This window comes from Oreochromis niloticus, linkage group LG19 (assembly GCF_001858045.2).
Source record: "Oreochromis niloticus isolate F11D_XX linkage group LG19, O_niloticus_UMD_NMBU, whole genome shotgun sequence".
Classification (NCBI taxonomy): Eukaryota; Metazoa; Chordata; class Actinopteri; order Cichliformes; family Cichlidae; genus Oreochromis; species Oreochromis niloticus.
Genome location: NC_031983.2, coordinates 29,140,184 through 29,153,504, shown reverse-complemented (window position 1 = coordinate 29,153,504; position 13,321 = coordinate 29,140,184). Strand labels below are relative to the sequence as shown.

Here is a 13,321-nt window from a genome sequence, read left to right as displayed (position 1 = left end):
AGTAAGCACTTGGTGTGAGTTTAAGGCGTCTCTTTTCATCCAGTGTATTCTGACCAGTAGGAAACTGCACAAGAAATGCCATGGCTTCTGTGGAAAAGAGGAAATTGCTTTACTGCTACAATATATTAGATAGCATATTAATCAGCATTAATATTATCTCGTACAGCTTTAAGCTGGCCAGGTGATAGTTAATACCCGGACACCAGAATAATCATTTTAACACACTGACACCATATTAATCCTCATTACAGGTGCAGCATAACCATTTTCAGTATTACTATGTCTTTATACACACATTGCAGTCCTGTGCTCATAAGGAGTTGAAGCTTTCCCAGGTAATTAAAGGTCTCAAGCTTCATTCAGCGTGACTGTCTGGGTGACACATTGGTTAAGAAGCCGGGAGCTTAAGAAAGATCGCACACATGCTTACAAAGCACACATATATCACATATAACCTAGAATTAGATTTAAGCATAGGCCTGAATGTATCGAGCAAACATGTTGCACTGGAGCTTTCTTGACAACAGGTGACGCGGGGAGAGGACCAGCCCCTGGAGACTGCAGAGGCCAGAGTCCATTGCCTTTTTTGGAAGAAGATGCCAAAAAGAGGAACCTCGATGTTGCACTTTATGCTTAAAATACATGAATGTTCTGTACATGCAAATTATGTGCTTGTAAACGCTAGAAGGGGCGTTATAATACCCTGATGCTATAAAAGCAGTCTGAAGTATAATTTTGGCGAAGACCCTTGCTGACATGTGCAGTGACTGTCTTCCCGCGCGAAGACTTCAATAAAAAGATCGCTTTGACCCAAATCTTCTGGACTGTCTTGCCTTTGTACTCTCCACCAATATCTGAACCCTTAACAATTGGTGCATTGGCCGAGGTTGGTAGGGAGAGACGGTGTTGGCATTGTAGACGTCCGAGGGGGTCTCATAGACAGGATCCGGTGGTCGACCTGAGTGGACAAACGGGCAGCCCATCGCAAAAGGTAGGCACTACCTGTTGAATTATTCCGAAGTGTGCCGAATTGGATGTTTAAATTAATGTCTACTCATTAGATTACTGGTGAATGTTTGTGTTACGATCATTTAAGAAGTTGCCATTCTGGGTATTATATGCATATGGAGAAGTACTGAATATAAGAGTAAAAGGATTAAGAGAAGTTACAAATGGTTGTGAAGAAGAAATAACTGTAAAGGAAAAGTGAATTAAGACAAGTTAATGCGTTTACAGTGATAAAGACAATTTAGAATAATAGGTAATTGGTGAAGTTTGTGACATTAAAGTCTCAATTGAATATAAAGCCGGGCTTGGACACCGATATGGTGGGTTTGTGATTCTTGGGGTGTCTTCAAAAAAATTAAATTGTATAGAGCGGGACTCTGGGAGTCTAACAAGTGCATTTGTCGGAAGGTGACGCTTCCAATTTGTCGGTGACGATCGACATCTTCCTCGGGGAGGGATAGTTCACTTGGCAAGTGTGGAGAACTACGACACTCCAAAATAGCCACTGACTGGGTCAGTTTACCGTCCGGGGCGGTGGTTTGCACTTTTTTGGTCAGTAGAAACCGGGTTTCGGGCGTCTAACTTTAAACTTAAAACTTAAGGGAAGCCTGGGATGTGGAGTGTCCGCGTAACAGGGCTTTTCGGGTTGAGTTGATTGATGCTTTTAAATTGTGTAGGGTCTTAGATATTTGGCCACGGCCCGGGGCCGAGACTGGTTACAATTGATTACAAAAAACTCAGGGAGTTTGTCGGTCGGACTGTTATGGTAAATTATTTCTAAATTTGGTAGGTTGTTCGCTTTCAGGCCTTGTATATATATTTTTTCTTTGTGAGACGTCGTTCGGATATAATTTGATACTCTGTATAGCTTGTGTATGGTTTTGGCTGAGACGAAATAAGGAAGTTCAGTTTCAGAGTGTGTCTATGTAAATGAGGTGCCTGTGACTGATTTAGACTGATATTTCCTGTTTACTAATGAGTAACTAATGACTGACTGCAGAGCCTGGGTTAAGCAAGACGTGTGTTGGGGTTATCAGGGAATATTTGCTTTGATTTCCACTTTGTTACAAATGATGAATGATCTATGCTGTGTGTTTTGCTTTACACATCCCTGAATGCTATAATACTTGCTGAAATTCATATGACTTGCGTTTTTGATTGTCTATACTGACACCTTTTTAATATTGTGTAAAAGCGTCTGTACATACACATGTCGGATTCGGGATATTGCTTACTTCAATACACACGGGCAGGGGATTTTTATGTCGTAACCTGTCGATGTCGCGTTGTGGCTTCAGGGATTCCGTATGCCTTTTCAGTAACTGCAGTAACAGGGTCATCAGAGGAAACTTTGGTTGATTTTGCATGTAGTAGTGTTGTTATCTTTCGGGCCTTGACATTATACTGTAGACAGCATAGAAATTTAAACCCCACGGACGCCGAACAGGACTTTTCGGCCTTTTGTGGAATTGCTTTCAGGGATTTTGACATTCTGTTCGAGTGGAAAGGATAATTGCTTGTCTCCTTTTGCTCGCATGTTCGATAACGGCTCTTGTGTGGTTGAGTGTACCAGGACAGGAGACGTTGTTAACGTCACTTGTCGCTGTAACGCTGAGTTTTCTAACATTGAGTATGGCTTCACAGTAACTGCGGTAGTAAGGCCTTCACCACAAGTGTTATTAGACTTTACCGCTCGTAGTCTTATTATATTTCGGGTGCTGGATTTATACTGTCATCCCGACAGAGGTCCCACTCCCACTGACGCCGAACGGGATTTTCCCGCCTTTTGTGCTTCTGCCTTTCGGGGCTTTGAGATTGACTTTCAGTGGACCCGATAGATTGCATTGCTTTTCGGCTTGATTTTGCTCGCGACGATATTGTCCTGCACATACACTCACATGTAACCATTTGTAGATTTGATGGCTGACAGACACCATACAGTTTTGGGGGAAGGGCGCAGGGATGTCACCGGTTTTACTTTCAGTCTTGTGTTGACTCCGGTAACAGACGGTCAAACATGGTGGGTGGAAACAGAGGTGCGTGTTTGCTGTGAAGTAGGGCTCACGGAGCGTGACTACACTTTAATTGTGAACTTGACTGAAACAGAATTCCCCCTGTTGTTACATGAGTGTTTGCGCTTGGTAACCACACTACGTGAGATTGTGGAAGAAAATAGTGAGGAGGACGCAGACCTGTAAACTGATAAACATTTTCTCTCATACGTTTGTGCGACATTTCCCATTTCCTGTTCTGTATTTTATTGTATTTGCCTTTGGTGTGCCACATGGCTGTTATGTGCATACATAAATTTGATTTTGTGTTTTAACTAATACTATCTTACTGCATAAAGCGCACATATTAACGCAGTGACATGCTGACTTTTGGGCACTGCAGAATAACAATTACTCCCCTGGGAGAGGGCCAGTTTAGAGCCAGTCGTGTGTTTCGTGGAGAACGGGCGGACGCACCAGATGACCCAATTGAAATTGAAGTCGCCACCACTATCACAGAATCACAAATAGTATGGTGGTTGACCACGAGCTTTACATTGTTTAGTACAATGGTAGACCTGTGCGAGGAGGTCGACACTGTACAATGGGCCTCTCCGGATGAGGGGAGTGGAGAAGACATTTAAGAATGTTCAGGTTGTGTTACAATGGCTATGCATTTGGGGTTACTTTACACATGTTTGTTTTATTGCTTTACACAGTTCAGCTTGACTGTTAGACAGTGGTGGATATTAGATGACATTTGCTGAAGAAATGCTTGGTCCCTGGAGAGCTAGGGTGTGGTTCCTGTTTGCTCACTAAAGCGTGACAGGCAGCAGCTCTGTTTCCTGACAGGCACACCAGGGTCCCTTGAGGGCTGTAAAGGTTTTGTGAATATCGTTAAACATGTAACTAGAGGCAAGACACTAAAATAAAAGTTATTAAGTTTATTGGTGGGGATCATTTTCAGGTTTATGTCATTGACGGGATCGGGATTGTTGCTCAGGGATGGACGGAGCAGATAATATTGTGTGGTGTGGCCTGAGTTCACTGTTCTCTGTGTCACCAAGCAGAATTAAAAAAGGGAAGTGACTGTTAGAGCGGAGAGACGAGCTCTGAGGCGGAAAAGGGAAGTGCCGGAGGGTGACTGGCAGGGAGGAGCCGACAGCAGCCATTTTGAAGAGGTACGTGCTGTCTTGCAGGAAATCACAAAATGGCGGACAGCTCGGCCAACGGACAGAGACGTTACAAGACATTGAAGGATCAGGTAGAGGAGCTGAAAAAGGCCATAAGGATGGCCTGCACAGGTACGTCTAAAGCAGCCGAAAAGGAGTGCCGAGCCATGGAAGCAGAGGTAAGCAAAATTTTTGACTTACAACACAAAGGGACAGATGAAAGGACAGCTCTGGAGGTTGTGCTTAGAACAGAGGGAGAGAGATGTGAGAAGAAACTAAAAAACTTACAGGATGAATCAGGAGGCCGCTCAGTCAACCGGAAAACAAAAAAGGAAATGACTGCTTTGAAGGCAATGCATGGCAACTGCTGCAAGTGGATGATGATGTGTAATGCAGTGTCGTCCTGGATGAAGGACAAAGTGGAACAGCCTGAGCCAGCAAAAGAAGAGGACACGGTGAGTATAATGAAATTACTGCAGAAATTACAGGAAGACAATGAAAAGCTGGAGGACAAAATGGCAAAACTCACGTTGAAGGGAGAAGAAGTAAACAGCCCTCGAACACCAGCAATATACCCGTGGATCCCACAACTTCCCAGCGCCCCGCCACAACTTGGTGGAGCGGAGACTCCTCCCCCTTACGTGATGCCAGTGATGTCCTTAGACGGAGGACAGGTGCAGGGCCCCGATGGACAGACGGGCATTGTGATAGGAGGACTCGTAAATGTCGAGTACCCAGGCATGACCAGGCCGACCCAACATGGAGAAATGACGGTGGTGGGACCACACAACAGGGAGAATGCAGGGACGCAGACGGCCTGTGCCACAGGTCCCGGTTTGGCATCGTGTAGCCGGGCCTGGACGACGCAAGACTCACTAGGAGAAGCAGCAGGGCCGGGGGTGCCTCACACCGAAGCCTCACCCGCGGTTCCGACTGAAGAGGTGCCCTCGCAGGATGAGGAAGACGGAAGGTCAGAATTGGTCGAGCCGCCGCACCAGGAAAGACAGAGACACCACCAAGCAAGCAAGCAGAGCACGAAGAAGCAGGATAGGTGGGACGGGCAAGTTCATGGGCGAATGCACGAGGACCGAGACGCTCTACTGGCAGTGGTGGAAACGCTGACCGAGGTGAAGCAGAAAGCCCTGAAGGAACTTATGGAAGAGGAACTGAAGGACCAGAAGACCTCACGCACAAGGCATAAGCCCTTGACGAAAGTTGTGGAGGAGGACATGACAGAGTGTAGGACTTCATCAGAAGAGGACTTGGATGAAGAAGAGGAGGAAATTGAACGAAGAGATGCCTGTGAACCGGACAAAAACCTGAACTTGCGCAGTAGAACGGTGCACAGACGTCCAACTACTAAACTGAGGTCCACTGCCAGAATGAAACGCAAATCAGTGTTTGACGTCGTGAGGGGCTCGGGGAAGACCAGAAGAGGCAGGGCTGTGAACGATGAGGAGGAAGGCACGAGACCACGCTGGGGTATGCCGCTGATAGTAGGCCCCAAACATGAACCGATCTACCGGGCATACAAGGTCAGGGATCTGGAAGCACTGGTTAGACAACTGCCACCCATTACAGAAGGAGGAGCAAAATGGCTGAGGAAACTGGATATGTTGACAGAAGGAGACGAGATTGCTATTGGCGATTTTCGCGCGGCCGCGGGGAGAGTGATGCTAGGAGGCGGGCTGGCGGACGTGGAAGAAATTGCAGGAACAACCAGCTATGCCAACAACATGCCATACCGCGAAGTGCGAAATGCCCTAGCAAACGCAGTGCGTGAAAAGTACCCGACCCCAAATACTGGAGCCATTCCTAAAATTATTTGGGATCCACAATACACACCCTTAGAGTTCTTAGCGAGAGCGAAAGAGCAGTGGCTGTCAGAGACAGGGATACATCCTGGCCAAGAAGGGGAATCACGAGCTTGGTTTAGAGCTGCGGTGTTGGCAGGACTACCTAAGCAGGTGAGAACTGACTTAGAGAAGAATCCAGACTTTGCGGTCGCGGACTCCACCCAGTGGGAGCGGCATTTAATCCACCGGCTGACCCTGGAGCGGGATGAGGCGAACAAACAGAAGAGGGAGCTGGAGGAAGCGCAAGCGCTGCTCTTGAAACTACAGTTGATAGAGGCGAGAGACAAGGCAAGCGAAAAGAAGAAAGAAAATAAGGAAGCCACAAAGAAAATGATGGTGGCAAAGCCGCAGCCTGATCCCATGCCTGACTGGCCAGATCTGGACCCCAACCTGTATCCTGATGACCGTTGGCCCGTCAATGCACCAAGGCAGAGACAACCCGCGGGAAATTGGGGGGCGGCTGGACCATACAGAGGGCGTGGTGGTTACGCCGGGAGAGGACAAAGGGCTCGTGGTACGGGGAATCCCAGCTACACGTCTTGGAATGCCTGTTACAGATGTGGAGTTGAAGGACACTGGGCGCGAGACTGCCCCGGACCAAGCCAGAACAGCCAACAGCGAGGCTACCAAACCCAGGCACGTGGAGCTCCTAGAGGAAGAGGTGCATACAGAGGTGGACATCAAGCCCCTAACCCAGGTGCAGCACCAGTCGCCCAGTATCCAGTGGTGGACTGGGGCTGGGAGGGAGAGCAATATTGACGGGGCCCTGAGAAACCGGACGGTGTGGGAACGGCAGATCCCATGCTGTCGATGACTGTGGAAGGAACACTACTGACCTTCCTGGTGGACACTGGAGCGACCTACTCAACGCTTACATCCACACCGAACAGTGCAACACTTTCAGACCACACTGTGAGCGTGGTTGGTTTCTCTGGGGTTCCCATGACTCTGCCACTAACTGATCCAGCACTGACCAAGCTGGGAAAACAGACTTTGAAGCACAGATATGTAGTGTCACCACAAGTACCTGTAAACCTCATGGGCAGGGATCTGCTCGTGAAACTGGGAGCCACCATAATGTGTTCCACAGATGGACTCACAGTTACTCTTCCGGGAGGCAGACAGTTCCCGTGCCTGGGGACACATTCAAAGACTCAATATCTGATCCAAGACTCTGAACAAGCTACTGCTGATATTTACTGGGGGAGGCTGGTGGACGACGGCATTCTCAGACAATATGAGCTGTGGAGACCCTGGATAATGAGCCTGGCCGTCTACACCCCGCCGCGTGACCCTTACCACGTCACTCTGTTTTATGATAGGGACGACGATGACACATACCGAGAACAATTTGAATCTGACCTCGAAGGTCAAATTTGGAACGTGCGTTGCCACAACATTTATGTTGGGCCCGAAGGAGTAGCAGCTGCTGTGAAATTAACGGAAGAACAACTGCCTTGGTACGAGATGGGGTCCGATTCAGCTCCTCATGTCACACTGGCGGTCCACATAGGTCATCAGGCTAGAGAAATGGGACCGATGGTCAAGCGGGCCCTGGAAAACGGCTGGTGGCAAAGTACTCAAATTCCAAACGTTTGGTATGCACCCAAGTGCAAAACCTATCGCATCACCTGTTTGTCTAACGACGCGGTGGTTGTAGAACACAAAGAAATTTCAAGAACACACGGCAGGGAAAAAACAGACCACCCTGACGCAGTTGCAGCGCTTTCACAGCTCCCTGACAGTTTGTGGTCAACAGGGCCCACGGATGTTGGCCTGGCTAATTGTTCACCCGTCCTGTTTCAGCTAAAGTCGGAGGCGCCAATTAACAGACCACAGTACAGACACAAACCAGAAGCGGAAGAGGGAATTGCAGAAACTATTGAAGGACTGTTGGAAGTAGGTGTGCTTGAGCCTTCTCAGTCATTTTGGAACACACCTATCTTGCCGGTGGAGAAGCAAGGGACAGGGAAATACAGGATGGCACATGACCTGAGGGCCATTAACGCCATACTGCGCACTGACACTGTGCCCCTACGACGTGAATAACCTAACAGCTACAAACTGGACGTGTGATGAAGCACACCTGTAAACACGTCCGCGCCCAGCAACGGCACCTATTGGGTGCAGGGAATGGCCTGGCTGTGTGGACAACGTGCCTACTTCATACTGCCACCCGGATGGACGGGCACCTGTGCCCCAATCTTCATTTCAGACCACACCTTCAGGATGTCAGCTGTAAATAATGTAAATGACCCCATCTATGGCAGTGATGTGCCAGAGGAATTTAAGCTTTGGACCACCGGACAAAAGGTCCTCCACTCACTGTTTCCATGGGTGGGCACCGGAAAGAACATGTTAAGAATTGAAACTTTGGACTACCGCTTTGGACTGTTCCTGAATGCCTCGTGCAAAATCAACAATCAACAAAATGAAGAGATTGATGCCCTGCGCATAACTGTGATGCAACACCGAGTCGCACTGGACATGATTCTGGCTGAAAAAGGAGGACTCTGCATACTCTTTAACAACACATGCTGCACGTACATTCCAGATAATGTACACTCATCCAACATGACTGATGCTTTGAAAATACTTAGACAACTCAGGGATGCACAACAACAAGACTATGTTACAAACACAGAAGACTGGCTCACGTGGTTGTTAAGCGGCTCTTGGAAATCCCTGCTGTTTAAAGGACTTGTTTTAGTTGGTGTTTTACTATTGTTATTGTGTCTTTCTACTTCATGCGTCATACCTTGTTTGAAGAACATGGTGTCAAAAATGGTAACTGCTTCAATTAATGCTTACATCACCCTACCACAGAATGAAGAAGATGATAATGAGATAGACATTTGGATATAACTTATTCACAAAACCCACTAATTAATGATGTCCTGGCTAAAAATGTTTTACAAGTGGCCATAGACTGATACAGTGTTAGTGAGTTGCTATGTATATATATATATAGGAGAAAAGATCAAACAACAGGAGGGAATGTTGAAAGATTTTATTATGTTTATGTTTAGAAGTACATTTTGTTTAAGGTTTTCTAGATGTGTTTGCTCTTTTTTACTAGAGAAGTTACGTTGTGCAAGCTTTGTGTGCATTCCAGAGCTCTCTGACTTTCACACACACATCCTGGGAGCATGAGAGAGGTTGTACCTTCTCTTACTGATTTATGGTATAGGAGGACACCTACTCTGTATCTGTTTTAGTCTAAGAGCCTTTTGTTTAGATGGACCGCTAGACTCCTGGCACCAGCTTTGGGGAGTCTTCACGGGGTCATATCTCGACCCCCCCCACACACACACACAAGGTATACGTCATATGTTAATGAACCTATGCATATTCATGTAACCACAATAAAAGAGCAGTGTTACGGGAGAGCGGACGAGAGCAACTGAGGTCAAGCGAAGGAACGGCGCCTGTCCAGTTCTCTCCCGTGCACGTTAATTTGTAAAACCTGTCTGAGTGTCATTTATTCCAATCTGAGTTGCATTACAGGAAAACTCCTTACACTTTGAAATAGTAATTCAATTACAGTTACTAGTTACTTCTTCAAAAAAGTAACTGAGTTAGTAACTGAGTTACAATATTCTAAAAGTAATTAATTACTTGGAAAAGTAACTATTGCGTTACTTAAAAACAAAACAAAGAACGTTTAACCCTCCGGCGTCCAGGGTATAATTGGCCATTTTTTTTACTACTCTTGATTTTCTCTCCACATTTTACCTTTAAAAACTATTTACTTTGCCTTGTTTGGTATCATTCTTTTTAGCGCAACCTCACGTGCCTGAATTTACAGTTATGTTCTCATTTTATCATACTGTATAACCAGAATTGATCTAAAATCAGACAAAAAACATAAAATCACAGTAGAAAAAGTTATATTTTTACTGTAACAACCATAAACATGTTTAATGAATCATATTTCACAACTTCAAATGTAAATATTAATTGTCAATTTTAAAATCCTATGCACAAGTTTTGCAAACAACAAAGTTATTTGCATCCATTTACTTTTTACCCCCTTTTAAAATAACCATTTCAAATTATTTACAGAACAATCAGCTGTTCTTCAATAAGATGCCACACAAATTATTTGTGCCACTCCAAAAAATCATTTCTGTCCACTACAAAGGAGAACATCACAGCCTGATACCTGCAGGTCTGACAGCAGCAGGTGTATCACTCCTGTTTCTACCTGGAGACAGCAGTCGCCTCATTGTTCTGACACACAACACAAAAGTATCCACAACACTACACACTAACTACACAAGACAACACATTAACTACACACTCCAAACACGCTAAACGTCACAAATCTCTCACATCGCAAAACTCGCTCTCTCTCTTTTCCTGCTCTCTCTCTCCCTCTCTCTTTCTCTCTCTCTCTTTCTCTCGCCGTCACTCCTAAAACTTTGTTTTGTTTTTTTGCTCATAAGCAGAGAGTGCTTGCTAGCGCTAACGTGGCGAAACTATTGAGGAAAAAACGCTGCGTATATATTGTTGATCATGACTCTGGTTTTACGTGGCCTATCGACACAATTTTAAAACTGGCACCTTGTTGCTTTGTCTTTAAGTGGTCATGTGATTGGCTTACCACGATTACTTTATTCTTCCTCAGTCAAACAGCAGCACTCATGCGATTGTTTTGCCTCCTTAGCTCCAGGTGTTGTGCTAGACAGTGATCGTGATTACCGTCCGCGGGAGCGCGCAGCTGCTTAAAGCTGTAGCGTCCAGATTACTTACAGCTACTTCCGTGCAGCTGATATAAGATGCGGTAAGCTGAACACAGCTTCAACCGTCTGTTTGTTGAAAAATAGTAACGGACCGCGTTTCCTTGTTAGTAACTGTAACACCGTTGTAACGATAGGAATAGTAATTAGTTAGATTACTCGTTACTGAAAAAAGTAACGCCGTTATTTGTAACGCCGTTATTCCCATCACTGGTAAACAGAGAAGCCTTTTGTCTACATTTACATCATGAACACTTCTCTAAGCTGGTTGAGGTTGTGAGCCAAGAAGATCAAAACACCTTGATCCAATTTCCTTTACAAAGCTTTTTCTGCGGTGATAACAGGACAGGATAAGAGTTGTAAATGCAGATAATTCACCAGTTGACTCTAACCCCCACAGGATGCCTATAGTGAGAAGATTTGGGGGGTTGATAGGAGTCATAAAGAAGGGTGTTGACCAGGCTACAGCTTTGAAGTTAGCTGAGAGCCACATGGACAAACAATAAAGTCAACTGATGTGTTTGAATGCCTATGTCTGTATACAGTTGGATTGTAGTGACATATGATTTTTGAGAATGTTGATTCTTCTTGTTTGACTGTTTACATTCAGTTGTTTACTTGCAGAAATACATAATGAATCACATGACAGGAGTAGATGCACCACAAGGCTGGATAGCTTGGTTAATGTCTGGTCCTTGGTGGCATCTTCTTTTGAAAATATTAACTCCTGATTTTGGACTGTTGAGATTGATTCGCTTATGTATAGGATGCATTTTACAGTGTATAAGATCAATGCGAACTAAGATGATTCCTAATACATTTGTTAATTATGTACTCTTACAACAATATGAATTGACTGAAATGAATGACATGACAGAAGCCTGTGTATAAATGACACCTGTGCTGAAAATGTCAAGCAAGAGGTGCATGGCTAAGAATATACTACATAGGAATAATTTGGAGCATAAAAATCACAACACAGGAGGGAATGTTAGAGTGAATTGTTAAATGTTTGTCATTTTTATGCTTACCATCCATCTCTACATTGTTTAACTGTGGGATGAAAAGAATTTCACTGTCCCCCTCCCCAGATTCTCGAGGTTCTGGGTGGGGGGGCTGTAGTCTTTTATTACAGACACATCCTTGTGAAGGTCTTTTTGATGTAAGCTTCCTGCCCAGCAGGAGGTCTCACACACACACACACACACACACACACACACATTCTTACATACATACAGAAGTTCACACATATACATACAATGCCTTGTCTGAGAACCATGTGGGCGTTGCTTTGCTGTGATGCGTTTTGTGTGAACTGTTTCTCAATAAAAGGCAGCGGGAGGAGGCCGGAGTTGGGGTCATTTTCGTAGTAGACACCAACGAGACCTCCCTTGCAAGGAAAATCGATCGATCGCTGACTGTCTTGTTTTCTTTCATGATGAATAAGTCTCTAAAACCAGCGGGGCTTGTGGAAACACAGACCCAACACAAGGGCCATTTGATTTTGCACCCCCATCAACGAGGTCGGACCCAATTGTTCTGTGAACCCTTCCATGGCATCCCTGGTTAGGTTAGAGAGTCTCAGCACATTGTAGTGAACATAATTAATGCGATCAACATTCTTATTGGGCGTTATCCACATGAATATGCTTTCAAATCCTGAAGCTACTTGGTCCACTAATTTATACTCGTTTGGAACTCTCCTATTGAGTCGATCCAGGTGGGTGAATTCAGTCTAGGATCATAAACGTGTCCCCTGGGTCTCTTTTTGCCAAAATGTGTCTCTTACGTTTTGCTGCTAAAGTGCGTGTATTGCGTTGTGGAATGGCTTTTACCTTGTTTCCGATTAGCATGAGTGGAGCTCCCAGTCGCACCATAGCACACGTCCCTTCACTTCTCAGAGGAACCCGAACCAAAAGAGTGCTATGTCCACAGTAATAATACAACCTTACATTGTTTATGGTTCTTCCCGTGAGTGTGACAGAACACCAGCTTGGGTCAATTTCTCCCAATTTGTACTTTACATCATCCGTTGAAAACTTAAAACATGTATAGTTGTCTTTTCTTGGCATAAATGGTCCAATTGTTGTCTGCTTTGGGATTGGGGGAAATAGACTAGACAAGAGAGTGCAGTTGCCAGTACTCACTGCACCTTTAGTCAGCTGCAACATACAGTCATAGCCCCACTTGTCCTCTACATTGCAAAAACTCAAAATCTTACCAAGTATATTTGTCTTATTTCAAGTCAAAATATCTAATCACACTTAAAATAAGCCATAATAAGCTAAAGAGTAACGTTTCAGTGATATATAGGAACTTGTTTTTAGACAGTACATCTTGGATATCTTGTTAAGTAAAAAACTCTTGAAAACATATTGTTTTGAGTCATATCTCACACAAAACAAGCTTTTTTTGGAATTTCATAAACGTTTTAAGCTGCTGTGTTATTTGTAAAAGCTGTATCATCTTGTTTCAAGAAATAGACCTAACTTGAATCAAGACATCAAATCTACTTTATTGAGAACTGCAGGTTAATAACATGCCCAACATTG

At 44.9% G+C, this 13,321-nt stretch overlaps 1 protein-coding gene across 1 annotated transcript; it reads left to right on the top strand.

Annotated features, from left to right (window-relative positions):
* Positions 1 to 3,721: 3,721 nt before the first annotated feature.
* Positions 3,722 to 6,805, top strand: LOC109195777 (uncharacterized). Its single transcript, XM_019348481.2, has 2 exons — positions 3,722 to 3,881; positions 4,070 to 6,805. Exon 2 carries the CDS (start codon positions 4,210 to 4,212, stop codon positions 6,784 to 6,786), a length of 2,577 nt encoding a protein of 858 aa, XP_019204026.1. The 5' UTR covers positions 3,722 to 3,881; positions 4,070 to 4,209; the 3' UTR covers positions 6,787 to 6,805.
* Positions 6,806 to 13,321: the final 6,516 nt, after the last annotated feature.